This window comes from Mauremys reevesii, linkage group 3, assembly GCF_016161935.1.
Source record: "Mauremys reevesii isolate NIE-2019 linkage group 3, ASM1616193v1, whole genome shotgun sequence".
Classification (NCBI taxonomy): Eukaryota; Metazoa; Chordata; order Testudines; family Geoemydidae; genus Mauremys; species Mauremys reevesii.
Genome location: NC_052625.1, coordinates 110,620,808 through 110,643,582, shown reverse-complemented (window position 1 = coordinate 110,643,582; position 22,775 = coordinate 110,620,808). Strand labels below are relative to the sequence as shown.

At 43.5% G+C, this 22,775-nt stretch overlaps 1 protein-coding gene and 1 pseudogene across 1 annotated transcript; both read right to left on the bottom strand.

Annotated features, from left to right (window-relative positions):
• Positions 1-5,108: 5,108 nt before the first annotated feature.
• Positions 5,109-6,155, bottom strand: LOC120401378 (trace amine-associated receptor 4-like). Its single transcript, XM_039531294.1, has one exon. The coding sequence runs from the start codon at positions 6,150-6,152 to the stop codon at positions 5,109-5,111; it is 1,044 nt and encodes a 347-aa protein (XP_039387228.1). The 5' UTR covers positions 6,153-6,155.
• Positions 6,156-14,121: 7,966 nt separating this feature from the next.
• On the bottom strand, positions 14,122-16,172 carry LOC120401145 (annotated as a pseudogene).
• Positions 16,173-22,775: the final 6,603 nt, after the last annotated feature.

Below are 22,775 nucleotides of genomic sequence, written 5' to 3'. Positions count from 1 at the left end.
ATGTTAAAAAGTCACTTTGAATCTGGGAAAAAAGAAGCCACAACCATGCTGTGTGGCATGGCACATTAAGGGCAAAATGGTAGAGTTCCTGAATAACAAGGACTCAAAGACCAGGGTCTCCAGTCTGCTTTGTCCTCCAGAAGCGTAAGCAGGACAAAGTGGCGTTAAAGCCTTTGGAGGTGGCCAGCCTAGAGTTCCCTTTAAACAAGGAAATTTTGCATTGGCATAAAGCTGGCAAGGGTAGCACAGCTGCCTCCTGCATCAACTGCTCTCACCCCACAGTGCCCGGCCTAAAGAGAGGGAAGATGCAGTGCGGGTGGGACAGTGATTGATTATGTCCAATCCTCCAGTGGCTTAATATCACTGTACAGAAAAAACTTGCATTGGAGATGGGCAGCTTCAGATTGGGGAGCTACAGCCAACTCCCTGTGGGTCTTATCTCTAATGAAGCCCTACATGTCTAAGTATAGAAAGGCCAGTATAACCAGCCTCACTGCATTCCTTCCCAGCTCCCCAGGGTCTGGGCACATGTCGGGGAAAGCTGGGAGAAGAAGGGGATTTTTTGGAGGGGGTCTGTATCATGGGACCATTCTAGCTGGCTGTTCTGGCTTACGCCTGTGCAGTCCTGGCTTAGAAAGGTGGGTGACAGCCATCGTTGCTTTACCCCATAAGCCGCGTCAAGCTGATGATTAAACCCCAAATGTTTCTTTAGTGCATTTAAACAAGGTTTCAGTGTTGATTGTTGTCCCTGCCAGGTAAGTATATGGGATCTTGGGGAACAATTACCACACGGGTGGGGTGCAAAATAAACTTTATTAAGAAAATACAAAAAACAGGGAAAATTCAATAGTGAGGGGTATGGGTTGTTAAGGTAGACAATTGGGCAGGGGTTTCTTTTTTGGTAAACAGTAAGGGGGTTTCAATAGTGGGGTACAACACAGTAGGATACAATACAGTGGGTAATCAGTTAACACTGAGGTATGAATGTAACAGGTAGCTAGCGATTTCTATGTAAAAAGGTGTGTCACAGCAGCATATAACCAACTAACAGTTATGGATAAAATGTGTTAAATAACAAACAATTCCAGGTAAAAATGTGTCACAGTGGTGTAAATGTAGAATGTGAGGGGTACCAGAAAGGAAGAAAGTAACCAATGGGGTTTTATGCTAGAGATTTAAACTTAGTGAGACAGAGCAAACAGGTTGCAAGCTTAAGCAGCAGAGAGAGTGTAACAAGGTAGAAAGACACAGAGAAGCTGGGGGGGGTGTTTGCAGTGGGAAGACAGACAATTACAATTATACAGAACACAGCAAAATCTTATCTATGAGCTAACTTAACCAAGACTACACAAATTAAAACACAATGCAACAATTCTCTAAGCCTAACTTACAAAGTATAATGCTAAACTTAACTTAATGGGTGCACCTTATGCTAAGGATAGTTCCAGAGGGCTGAGTGGTGTGTGTCCAGGACACAGCTCCAAGGGGGGGGGGGGGGAAGCGGGTGACTGCAGCAGTGGATAGAGCTGAAAACAGTCCAAGGCAAAGCCCACAGGAGCAGAACTTAGCAGCAGCACAAACTTATTTTCAGTGGCAGAGTGCCACGGGGTTTAAGAGAGAGGTTTTAAAACGCAGACCAAGGTTTAGCTTGAGTCTGTGTGCTGGGGAGACAGAGCCAGCAGCCAGGATAGGGGGGTGGGTAACAGAGGTTTTAGGACACAGACCAAGGTTTAGCTTGAGTCTGTGTGCTGGGGAGACAGAGCCAGCAGCTAAAATAATAAAATAAAAGTATAGAAAGTTTCACAGAGGGATTCTTACCATCCCACAAGGCAGCAACAGAGGCAGAAACAGCAAGCACATCAGAAGGCTCGATACAATCTTGATAATCAGGAGATCTCTCAGGCAGCAATTCGTTCTTCGTGGTGGGGGGGTTTTCAAAAATGGGGGTACGCTCAAAAATAAAACGAGAGCGGAGAAAGGACCCCCAGAACCCCTGGTTGATCAGACCAGGCAGCAATGCAAGAACCTTTCTGAAGTCTGTTCAAAAAATGTCTGTTTATAAAGGCAAACCCTGGCAGCATCCCACCAGTAACTCTGATTGGCTCCCCCTCTTACAGGTAGGAGAGAAGGCAGAGGAAAAGAAAACTGCAGGCAGCCACCAAGACATGTTTGGAGTAGTCCTGAACCCAGAGGTATGACTCATGCCCAGGATCTTAAAAACACAATAGTCTTGCAGCTCTGGATAGAGCCTACCCTACACCAAGCCCAGGTTTTAACAAGGTGATAACAGGACTAACCCTTTGAACAGGGCAGTGGTCCCACCTAGCACAAGTGGCCATCCCCTTGAGAAGGGCAATGGCTTTTGTTAAACAACTTAAGGGGGCCCTCCCTTTGAGAAGGGCAGGGGCCCTGGTAAACAACTTAACAGCCAGGGAGGGGTGGCCACAGAGGAGAACAAGAACAAAATGGAGTAAGGGGACAGCTTTAAGAAACAAAATGGAGCTGTAACAGACAATTGTATGTTCATTGCCATTTTCAGAAAATCGGGAAGTACAACTCTTTTCACATAAACTCTTGAACGAGCCATCAGATGTTAGCAGCTTTAGCAAACTGGGCTGGGTTTGAAATGTGAGGCACTTCATGGCTCATTACCAGGCCTTTCAGATATCTCCATTTCCTTCCATTGCTGACAATGTCAGCACTGGCACTTGAAAAGATTGGTGATTTCTGGCCACATAGAATGGTGAATATGAAAGCACTTTTTGTAAATAATGTTGTTAGATTTGCAGAATAGTTTTGAACTGAGAGAAGCCTACTCTGGCTCCTACTGGCTCAGCTAAGAGAGGATCCCATACTCACATAATAGAGAAGCTGCTTTTGAACTAGTATTCATGTTTGATTCCCAGATCCAGTAATGTGCATGATTCATAAATAGTGAGTCCAGTCACCAGAAAGGGGAACCCAGTCTCAGGTTAAGACTTCGCTAGTGTCTATCCACCCTCTAACAGACACAACAAATACCATCGCAGATATATGCTGGTGGGCAAATATGTAGACGTATAGTAATATAAGGAAGGCCCTACTTGAATTGTGGGATAATTGTCAAATAATCGTGGCTGAGTCACAAACAAGACGTGGAAAATCTTGAAAAAGTAACAATGGACCTTTATTAATTGTGGAAATTTAGAAAAGCCAGAGAAGACCTATTTGTGTAAGAAAATTTTTCCAGAACAATATAAACCCTAAAGTATATTATGCTGGCTAATTTTTTTGATAACCAGACATTTTGTGGCAACTATTAATGCAAGGGGCTGACAGTGGGTGTCCCAGCCACCAGACACTGGGGGCTGAGAGCAGGAGCCCAAGCTGTTAACCGCCCAGGGCTCCCGCTGTCAGTCCCCGGTATCTGGCAAAATTGCAGGGGAAGCTAATATTGTGGGATCTGCAATTTCTGCAATATCGCAAATTAAGTAAGGCCTTAAATATAAGACATGTTATCAGTTACTTTATGTATTCCCATATTTTAAACTTTATCTTATCATTGTTGTTTCATAAGCAGTATAAAATTAGTATGGCAAATATGAACTAGCATTAGCCCTTCAACACAAGAGGTCTTCTTGGTCCCTCTGGCAGGAGCCAGCATAAACAAGTGGAGTTTGGATCGAACTGTAAAAGAGAACAAAGTTAGGCACCACCATCCACCCTCCCTCAGAAATGCCCCACTCCATAAGACCAATGTTCCAGTTAGCCCAGAATTCGGTCTTCTGACAGTGGTCAATGCCTGGGGCTTCAGAGAGAATGAACAGAACAGGCAATATCAAGTGGTCCATCCCCTGTTGTCCAATCCCAGCTTCTGGCAAACAGAGGCTAGGGATACTCAGAGCATAATCTTGCATCCCTGCCCATCCTGGCTAATAGCCATTGATGGACCTATCCCCCCCAGGAACTTATCTAGTTCTTTTTTGAACCCAGTCATACTTTTGGCCTTTCACAACATCCCCTGGCATCCTTCAAACTCCCACATGTTAGTCAGGACTGCTAAGGTTCTCAGCTGACCTCAGCTACTTTGGTAATGCATGGAGGTGATTTCTCAAGTGCAGCAGCTACACCCAAAACAAACACTGACTTTATGAACATTCAGAACACTTTTCTGCTAGAGACTTAATAACTCATTGACTGGTGTATATGAGACTGGCTTAGGTAGATTGTATATAGATAAAGACCAGTTATTCAGCCAGAGAAAACATTTTGGGCTGAGTTGTGTTACCCTTATTCATGCTGAGAATTAAGAGATACACTCTCAGTTGGAGTAAGGCTAGCTTTATCGGGCCCACAACAATGGGGAGTCCATTTTCAAACATGGGTAACTAGATAAATTAATACTTAAATCCTGCACTTGGAATCTCAAACTGGTACTTGCACAGAAATGACATTGTAGGGTAGTTGCCAAAATGATCAATGTATATACAGGAACAAAGCTGGATAAAATGTACTGTCTAGTTTGTCAGACTGTTCTCTCACTTCCTATCATCCAGACAGACAGCTCACTAAGATAGCATGCTAATCCTTAAACAATACCTATAGAGACACGCTACAAATGAGTTACTCCAAAAGCAAGTGCAGATTCTTGTAAATATTGTCAACATAGAGGGCCCTATGTGAACTGTTCTAAAAGATCTCCAGAAACAGCTGTCAAAGTTAGACTCAGGACTCACAGTTTGTCAGACCACTCTGTTTTATTAGCACAGCGCTCTGCTAATGACACCCAGATAATGTGAGCACCATGCAAGACACAAACTTATTTATACAGATAAAAGGGTGAGAACAAAGGAAGCAGAATCAGATAAGTTTACCTGGGCTAGGCATGCATATCTTATTTCCTTACTAACTATCACCCATCTTCTGTTAATGTTTTGCCATTAGCACCATTGTTTATGCCTAATGTTTCTTTTCCTGGCACCTGTATTTCAACATTTCTTATTTCTGCTTAAAGGTACATACAACATTTCTTTAATCCATTCTTATTTTTACAATATAATTCATTCTACTTTCACACAGCATAGGCATCTATTAATGCTAATCCATTCATAAAAGCCCTACTTGGTTAATTAAGTATATGTGGGAAACAAAGTAAGAGTAGAGGAATCTGGTCTGAAGATTTTACCAGTCACAATCATTTTAAATGCTTTGCGAAACCAAGAATAAAATAAACCATAAATGATTGGATTACAAGTAGAATTGCAGTATCCCAGCCAGAGGAAGGCATTGTACAAGTCTTCAGGTGTTGAGAAGTTAATAAAAGGATCAGCTATTGTAAGAATAAAGAAAGGCAGCCAACAAAAAACAAACACCCCCATAACTATACTTAAAGTTTTAGTTGCTTTGTTCTCTTTTTTTGTGGAGATTTTGTTTTTCATTGCAGAGACACATTTTATTACACTAGGGATTTTAGCAATTTGTCTTGAATGCTTTCTTGCCACTGTAAATATGTGGACATAGATACCCACCATCACTGTGCCTGGGAAAAAGAAGGTTATAAGAGAAGCCATCACTCCCCAGAACTTATTAAATATCAGTGCACAGAAACCACAGCAGTTAATGGAAGCAACATATACTTCAATGCCATCAGTATTCAGCTGTGAAAAAACTAGGCTAAAGGCAAATAAGAATGGGACAGACCAGCTAATTAATAAAAATAGCACTATCACAGGGATAGTTATTTTGGTGATATAATGCAGTGGGTCACAAACTGCATAGTAACGGTCAACAGAGATAAAACACAGATGGAAAATAGAGGTGGTGCAGAGCATTATATCACAACAAGTATGGATTTTGCAGAAGAGGTCTCCAAAATACCAGCGTGAGTCTATAGACCTGATCATACTGTAGGGCATAACCATGAAACTAAGCAAAAAGTCGGTAGTTGCCATGGAGCAGATCAGGAAGTTGGTTGGAGAGTGAAGCTGTTTGAAATGAGCGATGGAAATGATCACAAGCATATTTCCACCCATTGTGAGCACTATTGCTCCCACCATGAAGATGTACATAGCCCAAAGACTGATTGTAGACCTTACATTTCTAGGACATGAATTGTTAACAGAGTCAAAGCAATACTGCACATTCCGTGGACTCCAGAGGTTGGATGAATTCATGATCTGAGATCAATGACAGGAACTTTTTCAAAAGTATTACAATACAGCCAGTCCTGGGGAAAAAGAAAAAATAAACAAAGTGACATTAACAGTAGCAACATCTGCAGCCTGTGTTTCAGATTAGTTGATTAACACCTAACATTAAAAATAATGGGCCTAATTCTACTCTCAATTGCAATTACATCAATTCAGAACAATCCTCATTTAGTTTAGAGGAGTTACTCCAAACTTACACCACTATAAGAGAGAGCAGAATTTGTCCCAATGATTGAAAAAAAAGAAAAAATGGGCTGGACTGTTTTCTAAATACTTTTGAATCATAAGGTGCTCAAAAATTCTAAGTAATATTGGATATTTTTGCTATGGAGTTTACATTCAACACTATAAGCACCTTGATAGGAGCTTTGCACAATGAAAGCCTCAAACATACGACACTCACCTGTATTGCAAACACAGGTGGATTCTGGTTTTGTGGGGCCCTGGGCCAGAACAAGTGGGGGCCCCAGTTCACCACTTCTGCCTGCAGCCCCCCTCACCCCTGCACCTCCCTGTACCTCCCCCAACACTCCTGCCATGGAAATGGGGTTGGGGTGCGGGGAGGCTTGCCCTGTTCTGCCTGCCTGGTTCTCCTGCCAGGTATCAGGGTCGAGGTGCAGAGCCGGGTAAGCCTCCACCCCCCCATCCTTGCTCCCCGGCAGGAGCACCAGGGAGTCACAGCATGTCAGGATGTGTGTGGGGGGTCATTTTTCCAGAGCCCCCACAATGGGCTGGAGCCCCAGGAAATGGGCCTCTTTAGTCCAGTGGCTAATCCACCACTGATTGCACAGTTCTACTGTAGCCCACAAAAGCTTATGCTCAAATAAATGTGTTAGTCTCCAAAGTGCCACAAGTACTCCTGTTCTTTTTACAGTTCTACGCATCATCTCAGAGATCTTTGTTCCTGGAGGTACTGCACATACTTCCAGGAGAGACATTACAGCACCAGGAAACCCACACTGATTGATGCTATAAAGATTTTAATATGCAACACTTTGTGAAGCTCGCCAGACCTCAAGGTAAAGAGTGACACAAACTGACTGACACCATCCTCGTTTTAGCATGCTTGCCAGTAGGCCACTGGGTGTATACCTGCAGACTTGTTTCTGATTGTAATATTAATCCACCAAGGAGCTTACCCTCAACACATACTTGGCTAGGATTAAGAGAAATATAATAGCATCGTGCTAAGCAGTCATTGAGGTTTGCTGAACAATGTGTGCCTCAAAGCATTGAAAGATTTGAAAAACAGGTAAAACAACACCAGTTTAGTGAACTTTATTATGGATAATTGTTATTTAAGACTTCTGGGTTTTTTTTATTTAAAGCAGTATTTACTATTACAGCTATACTTGTGTAAGAAGAAAAAAAACCATATATGTCACCTTACGGTCTGCACACTCTCATCTACATGATATTCCTTATGCCAGCAAACTGGTGCACAGTTCTTAGTGTACAATAGAATGAAAGTGATGGAGTTTGAAGATGGCTACTATGGCCTGAGAAGGTTCATCTTATATGCTAGTGTGTGCATGCATATGCACATATACATAAATGGACACACATGCTATGTATATGTTATTAGAGTTTGGGAGTTTAATTAACATTATTTCACAGTAGTAAACTAAGGAATTGTGTTCCTCCAGTAATGCCAACAAGAGTTTCTAGCAATATCATGAACCCCAAGACTCAAGTTTTGGGGTTTCTCATGCTACAAGGTTCCCAAATTTAATTAGATACTTAGATTATTTACACATCAGGGACTCGTTCTTCAATAGAATACAGATTTTAATCAAATCAGCTGCCCCCTCTGCATGCCCCATTTCTTCCTCCTTTCAATTCTATAGGTCCATATCCCTTCTCGGGTGTTAGCTATCCCCCCTATTTGTCCCTCACCTATTCCTGTGGTTTTTTTCTTTCTCCCAGCTTGTCAGGTTCATATAAAGCTATTTCTGGACCAAAGAGCACATGAAAGCATACTTTTCTAATATCCATTTGAAACTCCATTGCATGATAAGAATATGAACATTTGCCATTATGAACATATTGCAGGTTTAAAACAGGTATGCCAGGCTGATATCAAAATGTAGAGTCATTATAGTAGGGTTCATTATCTTATATAAATAATCATGTAATATGAATGCAAACGCCAATTATGCTGTGTGTACGCTTAACATTTTGTGATCGTTCACCTCTCTACCTCTTACATCAAAGATATAGAAAGTATCAGGTCTATTGTAGGCCAAATCCTTACCCCATTAAAGTCATCAAGAGTTTTAACACTGACTTTGATGGAATCAATATTAGATCTTATGTCTAATAAAGTTCATTACTACAAGCATTTAAGCATGTGTATAACTTTACTTCCATGAATAGCACCAGTGTTTACTGTTTACCCAGAAGTGAATAAGAGTGTTTGCAGGAAAGGATCTTTGCATATTATCTTGCCTTAGTACGGTACTTTGAAAGGATATCTGACATTAACATTAATAAGAACTAGCACAGTGTGTGTTCTCAGTAAGAGACTGCAATCTCATGAAAAACAATATTTCTAGCCCAGCCCTGCAGTCCTCACATTGGTAATTATCAGCTTATTAATACCATTTAGAGATGGTCTATCTGTTACCGGCATAGCATAAATTGTTGAAGATGATCCAGCTGTCTTTCTCTAGTCAGTTTCTGAATGATCTTGCCACACAATTTAAGATTCAAGTCATTTCTTTATTTTACAGTCGTTCAAGTTATTTTTATGATATAGAGAAGAATATTTCTTCTGAAAAAATCACAAGAAAACTTTTTCTCATTACAGTCAGTCCACTATTTAGACTGGAAAATCAAATAAATTGCAGTTCCTCTAGTACTGTACAAAATAAAGTTTGTTATATCATTACATTGGAGTGAAAAATGTTTTACCTGATCGCTCTCCTTACTTCATCTCATCCCAGAAAACATTTTTGGCTGTGATGTTTGTTTTTGTTTCTAGTCTTTGGTTTCAGTTAGAAAATCTTCTGATTCAAATTAATTAACAGTTTTAGAACTTACCTGCAAAGTGTGTATAAATCTTCTTTTTCTTATTAACTCACAAAGCTTGTTTGATTGTTTTTTTCTCTCCATGTGACTCCTTGTGACTCAATGAAAATGCATTTCAAATTTGTCCTCCTTTATTATCAGATTAACTGGGTTGTTGCTAGTATATATACACATCAGAGAAGACCTGTAGCTGTCTCTGGTGAGTTCACAATCTCCTATCTTGTCTTTACTTTGGCGGATTAACTCTTCATTCTGCTGCTGCAACTGAAAAAAATTATGCACAAACAACCCAGTGAGGACATTATTTGATTTGGTTCACAGTCATACTGGAAATGGGAGAATGAACTTTACCTCTACTTCAATATGTTAAATAGAAAGCCATGGAAGGTCTTTTACATTATAAGCTTTAAATGACAGGGGCTGTCATTTACTCTGCTCATTAGAGCTGGCTGAAAATGTTCTGTCAGAATTGTTTTTCATTGGAAAAATGGGTTTTTGGCTAAACACATTTTTTTTTTTTGCAATAAGTGTTTCATTTCAATGGAAATTTACAGTTTCTCATAAAAAAACTAAATGGCCACAAGCCAAAATATTTCATCCTAAGCACAAAATATTTCAATTCTGAATTTCTGCCACAGTGCCTCATAGGAATTGTATTTTGAGTACCTTACACTTTGGTTCTCCTCTCTCCACACTCCAATTCTCCACAGCCAGACTTCATTTCCCATAATGCACCATGGCCATAGAATTCTCATGCTATATAACCTCCACTCAGCCAGAGGGGAGACTGTGGCACATCAGAGAAGATATAGTCCAACCAGGGAGCACAGCCTACAGAGAAGAATGGGGTCTGAGCAGGGGCGGCTCTAGGCACCAGCAAAACAAGCTGGTGCCTAGGGCGGCAAAATCTAGGGGGCGTCCCCTGCGGCCGGGGTGGGCGGCAGGGTGGGCCGGCGGACCTGCCACAGTCATGCCTGCGGGAGGTCCACCGGAGCCCCGGGACGACTGGACCTGCCGCAGGCATGACTGCGGAGGGGGCGCTCGTCCCGCGGCTCGGCTGGACCTCCCGCAGGCATGACTGCGGCAGCTCAAGCGGAGCCGCTGGACCCGCGAGCCGTCCGCAGCCGCGGGAGGTCTAGCCGAGCCAGGCAGGACCAGCGGTCCCTCTACAGTCATGCCCGCGGGAGGTCCGCTGCTCCCGCGGCTCCGGGGCACCTCCCGCGCATGACTGCTTGGGGCGGCCAAAAAGCTAGAGCCGCCCCTGGGCCTGAGGCACTTGAGCTAGAGCACCCAGGAGGCATTACAGTGACAAAAAAAACACGAACATTTTCCAACCAAAATGAATGATTTTTCACTTTCACTGATATTTTCCATGGGGGAAAACCTTTATTCTCTAGTATTGATAGGACCCTAACCTGTCTGAGGTCTCCAAGTTCTGTTGCAATGTACATGTAAAATTATAATAATTATCAACTGAGAGAAATGAAAAAAAGGAACCACTTAATGGGAAAGGGAATCCAAAGATGGTCAGTTACATTTAGGGATGCACAAAACATTCCAGAAATAATGTGTGTCTCATTCACATTTTTCTACTTCCACACCTCAGCTTTCAACCATTTCAACCCCCTAAACATTATGAAGGGTCCTGAATGATCATTCTGACCATGTGTCTCTGCACTTCTAAATTCAAGCCATGATTAGTCACACAAGTAGTGCAATACCACAAGGCAAATTGTTCTCACTGAATCCCTAGCTCTATCTAAGGCCTTACTTCAGGAGACCATTCCTAGTGAGCAAAGCACTAAAGCACTTACTTCACTTTGAACACAAGGTTCGGTTCTACTGAGTTAAACAAATGCTCAGGTTGCTCTGCTGAATTAGAACTCAGAACAGTAAGTAACACCTAGGTGAAAAGAAAACTTGTTCTTGTGAGATTTTTCAGCCAAGGGTTCTTATCCAAGTTCCTGTGACTGTTTGGATGTTCTTTAATTTTCTTCTAGCATGGATATGTCCCAAAAAGGCTAAGATATGTTCTGCCCATTTTTGTTTGCATTATCTCTTATATTCTGCAGAAGATAACGCAAAACACCAGTCCAGAACAGCTCATACTGTGACACAAAGGATTATCCAAAAGTACATAGGTATTTACAGGTAAAAAATAGATACCCTTGCTATAAGCAGGCATTGTATAAATCTATACAATGTGAGTTATATCTTTTCGTTATAATATGTCAGAATAAGGAAAGCTAAAAAAGAGAACACTTGTGTGAACAAAAATCACTGGATCTGCAAACAGCACTGGTCACAGCTGGGACAGGAAGAGCAGGAGTCAGACACTAACAAAAGGCTGGATAGATTTGCTGAACATGGAAGGGAACAAGAGAAATGTCTTAAGATCACTTTTGGTCCAAAAAGATCGACAATGTCTATGTCTTGATGTATAGGCTGACATGCATTTGAAAAGCCATTTTCCATGGTATTCAGTGTAATGGAAAATGGGGCAGCTCTGCAGTGTTTACATGTGGGTGGGAATAACACACCTGATTTAATTAAAAGTTAGTATTTCCCCTGCAACAGCAAATATACTTCTATGCTACCATTCCACAAAGCTATGTTCGTCAGAAGCAGTGCATTGTTAAGATCTCCTGTGTCTCATGTGGGACAAAGGCTGGCTGAGAAGAAACACTTTTACAGCCAAAAAAGTGTACTTCGCAATTTCTCCAGTGTCAAAGTACTCCCCTACCGAGAAGGTTCATGGCTAGAATTGAGGATTTGTAATCAAGAAGCAAGGTTGTTATTGGAGTACATGCAATGTATTGGGCCAACTCATGAGGAATTGTGCGGTATGTTGATGGCACACTCAGATCAATATTTAAAATAACTTGGGTGCCTAAAATTAGCTCCTGAATCCATATTTAGGTAACTATGAGCTTCTGCAGGGTTTAAGTGTGGATTTTGGAACTGAACTTTAGGGCTTCACATTTGAAAATTTCAGTGTTGCTACTGAATTAGGTAACAGGAAGCTATAAAACCATTCTGAAACTGTGAGTGTGTGGGTGGGTGGAGAGGTGTATTATTATTATTAAACCAGAGTAATTCTGGCAGCGACTATAGTGAAGCCATTTAACATACAAACATCAGAAACATTTGTAGTTTGTTGCCTTCAAATCCATATATTTTATCTAATGTATTGTTGCCCTTTGGCTGAGGAGTGATGAATTTTCAGGCCTTGCAGCAGGTCATTTTCCATTGGTGGAGAGAAGTTAACATCACAGAGTCAGATATCTTATGTGCAATTTGTTTATTTACATGATGCATAAGCCCTTATCTATACAATTTATATACATGCCCTTTCAGTCTTAAATCACCACCTGCACCCACAATCATTCCCAGCTCTGCCATGCCTAGACCTCGCCAGGAACATCTGCCTTTGTCACTTTGCTACAGATTTCCAGCCATCCCAGCTGCCAAGGAACCTTCCCTCTCCTGGTTGCTCTATCTGGTCAGGAGCCAGAAAAGCAGTAGCAGATTCACCCAGAGCTGTTTCATCACAGTGCCCTCTGCTGACTTCTTATTGCTCAGGAGATTTTCCATACTATTTATCTAGGTAATTTTAGCACATGGGATCTGAGTGCCTCCCTTAAAGGGTTTCAGAGGCCATTGTTCACAACTGAAAATGTAGATGATGGATTTTTTTTCTGCCATTTTCCTCTTCAGATGCCAAATCTCTCTTTCTCTGAGCTCCATTCCCTGCTTTGGCGTCTGGTCCGATGCTCACTGAATTCACTGCACATCGTTCAATTGATTTAAAGGGCACTGGATCAGGCCCTTGGTTTCCATACCTGCTCATGGGAGGTGGGACTTGTTCACACTCCAACCTAAGAATCTCTAACTTTCATCAGTGGGTTGCAAGCAGCCAGCCTGTCAGATATCTCCTTGCTATTTCAGTCCCATCTGCTTTTGAGGAAGCAATTGACACTTTGGGTTTTAAGCCCACCCCTTCTGAGATTCAAATGGATATTATTCATGCCACCTGTGTTAAAAATTCAGCAAAGAAATGTATTGGTACTGAAGCAATAAGAGATCACTAAAAATATAAAAAATCAGTAAATAAGTAAGTATGCTGTAGTTTAGCAGTCAGAATGCAATGCATTTACACTATATTAAATTGTTAATGTCAAATTTAAATCTAGATCTACAATATATGTTACCATGAATATAATGGAGGCTTCTATTAACTAAATATTACCATTGGATAACAACATGTCTGAGTGGGTCATCTGTGAGGACTGAATACATGCCTTCAGTCCAGAAAGTATCAGCTTCAATTGTCTGAGCTAAAAGAACTGGGTTCAAATTCTGCCTCCAGAGAATTCAACTGCAAAGTTCCCATTGATTTTAGCGGGGCCAGAATTTCACACCAGATCTATTTGCTTGGCAGCAATAGCAGACTCAAACATCTATACATGGTCCTGCTACTAGAGGAGGCCAGAGAGTTACACAGTTAGTATCAGTTAGTATCAGTTACGTTTGCTCTAAGAAGCCACTTATAGTGTGCCTCGGAAAACAGATTAGCTGTACACATACAGGAATGTGGATTAAATATTTTACCTAATATTCAAATGATTTCTGAAACCATAAGTTTAAAAAGACATGTATTCAATATTCCATAGTAAGAAAGTAAATACTACCCTAGAAAAGGGGTATATAAAAAAAGAATAAATTAAAATCAAGATATAATATAAGGTATTTTTTTAAAATAAAGTGCTTGGTGAAAGTGTTTGGTGAAAGTGTTCTGTATATTGCATCCTTCAGACCACGTATACTGAACAATGAGTATCTAGTCATTCATAAGGATTTTTTTTGTTTTTGCTATTGGACCTTGTTTTCAATTTCAGATATTCTATTGTAGTTGATTTTTAGCAGAAAGATTAGTTGTACGAGACTGTGGATTGAATATTTTACCTCTTAAGATATATTTCAATGCTTTTTGAAACCATGAATAAAAAAGCCATATATTAATGAATTGCAGGTAGAGTTGAAGTAACCAAACCAGTTTAAAGCATCAAACAAAGCTAAAGTAGTAGTGAAATTTAAAAATGGATCAATTAAGAATGTAAAGAAACATGCAAACCAGCATATTAGGAATATCCCCATAACTACACTCAAAGTCGTAGCAGCCTTTCTGTCCTTTTTCTTGGAAAGTTGACTTCTAACATCATTGTTTGCATCATCAGGCATGTTGTTCACAACACGCGCATGCTTTTTGGATATTACAAAAAAAATTGCATATATTCCTATCACGACTCAGTCGGGAGCAAACAAATCTACTGTAAACAAAACGGTTCCCCATAATTTGTTGAACACAATAGGATACAAACTAGAGCATACTACTAAAATCTTAACCTTGTAGTCCAGAAACATATGCTTCTGAAACAATAATCCCAAAAGCAAAAGCAGCTGACACTGTCCAATAAACTGCTAGCAATTGCCTTATTTTGCTAGAATAATGCAGTGGGTAACAGTGTAGTGGGGTGGACTGCCCCACTCCCTGAGAGTATGGGCTGCAACAAGCCAGGACATCTGCACAGACAGGGAGCCAATTAAAGAAGGCCTTATTGTGAGCCAATCAGGGCCCAGTTTGGAGACAGCCAATCAAGGCCAGGTTCAGCACTATAAGAAGGTTGCCCAGGAAGCGAGCAGGCAGTCTGTCCCAGGCCTCTGAGAGGAGAAGATTAGTCTCCAAAGGCAGGAGACTAGCATCACGGACAGCGCAGTGCTGGCCAGGCTCGGGGAGCAAAAGGGAGGTCTAGCTCGTAGCCTGCCAGGCTGCCAGCCCTGAAGGGAAGGGCCTAGCGGGTGCAAGGGGCTGTAGGAGAAGCGGCCCAGGGAAGCAGAAAGATGAGGGAGAGAAGGAGGGCAGGATGGCTGCCACCAGAGGGTCCCTTGGCCAGGATCCAGAGTAGAGGGCGGGCCTGGGTCGCCCCCTTGCTGGTGTCTGGGGTGTAGGACTGCTGATCAACTCCCCCCCCCCCCGGAAGGGTGTGTGGATGGACTAAGGGGCACTACCATAGGGCAGTGGTCCTGAAGAGGACACCGCGAGTTGGGAGCAATGTGGGTCCACACACCAACCGAGGGTGGGACGATGGATGGGACACCACCAGGAAGGGGCACTCCACTGGACAGAGCTAATTCCCAGAGACAGCCAGCAGGAGGCATCAGGTGGTGAGTCCCAAAACCGTTACAAGCAGATAGCATAAAAGCGATCAACAGCAATGGAATGAAGATGGAAGATGGAAACTAAACAGAGTATCAAATTAAAACTATAGTGGAGATTGCAGAAGGTGATCCCAAAATACCAGCAGTTCTCCACAGATATGATCATGCTGTAGGGCAGAGGTGGGCAAACTACGGCCCATGGGCCACATCTGGCCCGCAGGACTGTCCTGCCTGGTCCCTGAGCTCCTAGCCAAGGAGGCTAGCCCCTGGCCCTTCCCCGCTGTGCGGCGGGGCTGTGAGCTCCTGCTATTCTGAGCAGCATGATAAGGGGGCAGCGGTGGCGGGGAGGTTGGATAAGGGGAAGGAGGTCCCAGGGGACAGGGAGCAGGGGGGGTTGGATATGAGGTGGGATCCTGGGGGGGGCGATTTAGGTCAGGGGTACTGGGAGGGGACAGTCAGGGGATGGGAAGTGGGAGGGGGTGGGGCCCAGGCTGTTTGGGGAGGCACAGCCTTCCCTACCTGGCCCTCCACACAGCTTCGAACCCTGATGTGGCACTCGGGCCAAAAGGTTTGCCCACCCCTACTGTAGGACATAATGTTGAATCCCAAAAGAAAGTCTGTAATAGCCATGGACAGAATCAAGAAGTTGGTTGGAGACCAAAGCTGTTTGAAATAGGAGACTGAAATGATTGTGGCAAGATTTCCAAAGACGGTGATGAGGATGGCTCTAGTCATGAACAAATACACTGCACCTCGAACACCTGATTACCTGGACATTTCAGGACAAGATCCATTTTCAAAATTGGAGCAATCAATAAAGTTCTTGGCTGTATTAGGAGAAGCAATAATCTTTTAGCTAATATGGTGAGACAATAATATTTGTATGTGACTTGTAATATTTGTAGCAATATAGCTCATATATTAGAATAAAACAGTTAGTTGACAGTAACTATTTAATGAGCTCAACTGATGTAAAACAATATGATAAAATTAAACAGATTAAATAGTAAGCATTCAGGGAGGGAATGGAAGAGCAGTGAATTAAATATGTATTTTTCATCCCTATTTTATATTAGCTTTAATAAACTGATTAGTTATTTATTATTTGTATTACAGTAATGCCCTAAATCCCAAACAAGACCAGGTCCCTATGTGCTGAGTGAAGCGCTAACATAAAAGTCACCAGATTTTCACTGACACTATTAGATAAAAATATATCTTGTAATTTATCAACCATTGGAAACATTCATGGTTATAGGCTCTTTACTGGATGTAGTGGGCTAGTTGATTCTCTCCAGACATTTTCTTAGAGCAGTCAGGCAGTCCTCCTCAGCAGTCCCAGGAGTCGTTTCAGATTTTGATCAGAAATACAGTTTTATTTTGAAAATATGACCAAGTTTTCTCAGCACACTAAGGTTTTGCACAGAAAACATATTCAGGAAATCGGGTGCATTTTTGTCTGTCACAAAGTCTTCAGTTGTCCTCAGTACAGACCTTTATAGTGATTAGAGTGAAATAAATCAGAAAACTAGGACAAAAGTTGATTAGTTGCATCATCTAAAGGATAAGAAAATAAGAATTAATGAGGTAGAAACAAGCTGATAACATTTTGTTGCATTGTTAGCTATGACTACAATACTACCAACATTTAAGCATGTAGATAACTTAGGGCTTGGCTACACTTACAAGTTGCAGCGCTGGTGGAGGCTTTCCAGCGCTGCAATTAACACCCCGTCCACACTTGCAGGGCACAACCAGCGCTGCAACTCCCTGGTTGCTGGCTGAAAACCCATCCGGGTTGGGGTATAAGGAGTGCAGCGCTGGTGACACCAGCGCTGCTCAGCAGGTGTGGACACTCACCAGCGCTTTACCTGTCCTCCAGGGAACAAGGAGCTATCCCAGAATTCCTGTTCAGCCACTCTGCACATCAGTTTGCACTCTACTGCTCTTGCCTCAGGTGACCCGCCCTTTAAATGCCCCGGGAAATTTAAAAATCTCCTTCCTGTTTGCTGCAGCCAGGTGTGGAGTGCAATCAGTTAATCAGTTACAGGTTACAGGTAACCATGCCTCCACGCGGCAAACGAGCCCCAGCATGGAGCACAGGTGAATTGCAGGACCTCATCAGTGTTTGGGGTGAGGCGTCTGTTCAGGCACAGCTGCGCTCCGGCCGTAGGAATTACGATATCTTTGAGCAGATAGCAAGGGACATGCTGGATAGGGGCCATCAACGGGACGCACTACAATGCAGGGTGAAAGTTAAAGAGCTGCGGAGTGCCTATTACAAAGCCCGAGAGGGGAATCGCAGATCCGGATCCGCCCCCACGACCTGCCGTTTTTACTTGGAGATGGACAACATACTTGGGGGTGACCCCACTGCCAATCCCAGGGTAACGATGGACACTTCTGAGCAGGCTGGGGGACAGGAGGAGGAGGAGGCTGCGGGGGGGGGAGAGGAAACCGCGAGTGAAGCTCCTGGGATGGGGGAAGAAACCGCAGATTCCCTGGAGGCATGCAGCCAGGAGCTCTTCTCAAGCCAGGAGGAAAGTACCCAATCGCAGCAGCAGCCAGCAGTTGCAGAAGGACAAGCAGAGGAGCGGTGTACCGGTAAGCGGCTTTTATTTTCTGGGTGGAAATGTTTCTGGAGAGGAAGGGGGGTTATGGATGCATGCATGGCAGCGTCTAGATGTGGAATAGCCCGTTGATGTGGTCTATCACGTCGCGGTAATCTGCTTCAGTTATCTCAGCAAAAGCTTCATCCAGAGCGTGGGCAATATGCCTGCGCAGGTTTATAGGCAGAGCCACTGTGTCCCTTGTCCCAGTGACGGTGACGCGTCCGCGCCACTCTTCGGCCGGGGGGGGGGGACCATTTCTGAACACAGGCACGCCGCATAGGGTCCCGGGCGGAATCCACATTGCTCTAAAAGAGCCCCCCGCTGTTCCCTAGTGACTCGCAGTAGGGAAACATCTTCCAGGATTAAGTCCTGTGAAAAATGTTGGGAGACTCTTTAGTGAAGAGATAGGGAGATAAGATCACCCCTGCATCTGCATCTTCACTCAACCCCTCTAGCACTCCAGATTACCCGAAGCAACCAGCTCCCCTCTCACTCAAGCCCCACTCCTCACTCACCATTTCGTGGCTTCTGTTGTGTTTTCCTTTTGGGATAAAGAATGCAAGTGAGAACTTGCAAGTGAGAACTCGTAACAATTCATGTCTGGAGATAGTGGATACAATGCTGCCCGTGTTAAATGTTGTCATTTCTGTGTGTACAGTGACCTTGACTGGACTGCCCAGATGTTCAACATCACAGAGGCTTCAAAATTTGAGAAAAAATCCCCGAAAGAGCAAAGAGGACATGCTGAAAACTGTTCTTCGGCACTCTGCTACAGAGAGAAAAGAATTGAAGGAGTGGCGAGAGAAAGAAAGCAGGACCCGCAAGAGAAATGCAGTGGCCAAGAGGAAAAGCACGGAGCGGCTGCTAAGCATCCTGGAGCGCCAAGCGGAGTCTATAGAGTCACTCGTTGCCATGCAAGCAGAGCACTACCGTGCTACTCCCCCACCTGCCCCGTCCTTTGTGCCTTGTGCCCCAATGTCAGCTCAACCACCTTTCCCCAGCATCCAGGCTCTTACCACCACCAGCTGCCTCCAACACCTGTACGTTCCCCAACCAGCCCTGATACCTACCACCACCCTTACCCTCTGCATTCAACCCCCATCACCATGCAGTATATGCACCCTGAAGTGCAGGATTCATTAAACAGCAGTCCAGACATGGCATATGCAAACTTGTGACTGTACAGTTCACCAACCCACACCCTTGCCCTCTTGTGTTAATGAAATGTTGTGTGTCTGTCTGTCTGTCAAGGAAGTTTTTCTTTTCAATAAAACAATTCTTGGCTTTGAAAACAGTCTTTATTATAGCAGATAGTGAAAGACACCTTAGCCCAGTAAAGAAAGAGGCACTGCAAATCATATTATTATTATGGATAATAGAATAACAGTGTAAGCAGTGCAATTCACTCCCATGCAAGGCAGCAACATTACTGTTGGCTTTCAGCCTCAAATTCTTCCCTCAAGGCATCCCTAATCCTTGAAGCCCTGTGCTGGGCCTCTATTAGCCCTGCTCTCTGGCTGTGCATATTCAGCCTCCAGGACTTGAACCTCGGTGGTCCATGCCTCACTGAATGTTTCACCCTTCCCTTCACAAATATTATGGAGGGTACAGCAAGCGCTTATAACCGCGGGATGCTGCTTTCCCCCAAGTCTAGCTTCCCATACAAACATCTCCAGCGAGCCTTTAAACGCCCAAAAGCACACTCCACAGTCATTCTGCACCGGCTCAGCCTGTAGTTGAACCGGTCCTTGCTCCTGTCAAGCTTCCCTGTATAGGGTTTCATGAGCCAAGGCAGTAACGGGGTCTCCAAGGATCACAGTGGGCATTTCGACATCCGCTACTGTGATCTTCCTGTCTGGGAAAAAGTCCCTGCCTGCATCTTCCTGAACAGGCCACTGTTTCGAAAGATGCGTGCATCATGCACCTTTCCAGGCCAGCCTGTGTAAATGTCAATGAAACGCCCGCGGTGATCCACAAGCGCCTGGAGAACCATAGAGAAATACCCCTTACGATTAACGTACTCTGATGCCAGGTGGGGGGGGGCCAGAATAGGAATATGCGTACCATCTATCGCCCCTCCACAGTTAGGAAACCCATTTGTGCAAAGCCATCCACAATGTCCTGCACGCTCCCGAGTCACGGTCTTTCTTAGCAGGATGCGATTAATTGCCTTGCAAACTTGCATCAAAACGATTCCCACGGTCGACTTTCCCACACCAAACTGGTTCCCGACCGACCGGTAGCTGTCTGGATTTGCCATCTTCCAGATTGCAATAGCCACCCGCTTTTCCACCGTCAGGGCAGCTCTCAATCTTGTGTCCTTGCGCCGCAGAGTGGGGCGAGCTCAGCACACAGTCCCATGAAAGTGGCTTTTCTCATACGAAAGTTCTGCAGCCACTGCTCGTCATCCCAGACTTCCATGACGATGTGATCCCACCACTCAGTGCTTGTTTCGAGCCCAAAAGCGGCGTTCAACGGTGCTGAGCATTTCCGTGAATGCCGCAAGCACTGTAGTGTCACACGCGCAGACAAATCCATATTGATATCATCGCCGGACTCCTCACTGTCACTTTGGAGCTGAAGGAATAGCTCGACTGCCAAACGTGTTGTGCTGGTGACACTCATCAGCAGAGTCCTCAGCAGATCGGGCTCCATTTGCCACAGAAATCGCGATTCACAGAGAGTAACAGAAAGACACTCACAATGGCGCCAAACGCTGCCGGAATGAATGCTGGGATGTGAAGCGATGCACCACGGGGCGCTGGCAAACAGGAAGCGGAATGACCCGCACACTTCCTTCCCCTTCCCACAATACTCAGCGCCAAAACGGCGCCAAAACGGGACGAGGTGTTCTGTGGGATAGCTGCCCACAATGCACCTCTCAATACAGCGCTGGAAAGTGCTGCAAGTGTGGCCACACTGCAGCGCTGGTAGCTGTCAGTGTGGCCACACTCCAGCGCTGGCCCTTACACAGCTGCATGAGCAGCGCTGTAACTCCCAGCGCTGCAACTTGTAAGTGTAGCCAAGCCCTTAATCTATATGAGTAGTCCCATCAAAGTCAGTGGGTCACCCACTATTCAAATAGTACCATTCACATTGGGTGAGGTTGGATGTGTTTAGGCATCTGTCTTTTTGGGTAACAATAAAATTGTTGCTAATCATTAGAAGCAGCATTTTGCACATAAGCTGAGGAACCTTTGTCTGGACAACAGCTTATTAAAAGCTACTAATACAGCTTGTGGTTTTTATTCTCATTACATATTTTAAACTGTGAACTATGAAGTAAAATTATTTTAAAAGTTGCTTGTGGTCTTTGCTGGTCCATCCTGATGTTTCAAGAAAACTTCATGAACTATTTTTGTAAACCTGGGTCAGAGGTCAGCCAAGAGGTTGGGAGAACTTCAATCTATTTATTTTACATTTATATTTATATAATCAGTTATTCTCCTCCCTGCGTGAACTTGACATCTGGGAAAGAACTGACTTTAATCTCATTTCCAACTGAATGAGGAAAGGATACTCAGTTTTAGCCTAGGCAGTGCAGAGAAGGGGCATCATAAAGAAGCAGTAAAGAATATCAAGGATTTATTTTGGGTTCACAGTTCACCTTGAATGTCCTTCGTTTGTAACCCTTGGTATGGCAGCATGCACAGTGTAAGTAGGATGTGCCATATGCCCACATAGTTCATATTTTACCTTAATCTTTATTTCTGAATTGCAGACACTCAGGTCTGGGGAGAGCACACAACGGGTAGATTCTATTTTCTCCCATGTAACAATATCTCTAGGAGAAACTACCGACATCATTCTGCTTTCCCTATTTGAAACTAGTGTTCTACATTAAAATAAGACCTACAAGGAGAAGCTGATATCACTTTCATGCCTAATTCAACTTTTCATATAAAGCAGCATTTAGAGCCTGATCCTGCACCACTAAACTCAGTGGGATCCCTGCCATTAACTTCAATGAGAAAAGAAATAAACTCTTAGGCTCTGGTCCTTGAAGTGGCTCCATGTGGGTAGACCCAGGAGCCCCAGTAGATCATCACAGAAATCAGTGGAGCTCAGCAGGGGTTGGAGATCTGCCAGTGTAGAAGATTATGATTTCAGTGAGTAGCTCACAGTGCTCTAATCTCTGTTGCAGTAGCTCTTCTTAAAAATAAAACACAAATATAGGAAATACAAGAGTCCAGTCATGCATTTCACACACACATCATTTTCCCTCCTCTTACCTGCCCATGTCCAGGGAAAGCCTTGATAGATCACACACTGGTTTTAAAACAACTTTCTTATTCCCGTGCTTGTGCAAAGGGTAATATTGAATTTTAAGGGCAGATTGCTCAGAGTGACTGCCTGGAATTACCAATGGATACAACACGCTGTGCTTTTATGGCTTTACAAACAGATCTCAGGAGATTTGGAGCCAAATGGGGGGAAAACCCTAGAACTACTTGGCCTTTAGTAAATAAATAAAAGAAAAACTCTTGGTGGTACTAATCTGCTCTCCCCAGATCTCAGCATTGGTTTTTCTTCCTTTGCCTCCTCCACTTTTTTCTTTTACCTTCAGCAATTAAATGGCTCCAATCTTTTGATTAGAGGTGACTCTTAAGACAATACCATCATTTTGAAGCCATGATTTCTGTTAACGTAATTACTCCCTGCTCTGGCTTTAAAATTATGGTGATTTTTTTCTATGAAATGTAATTACTGTCTTCTGGTCACAGTG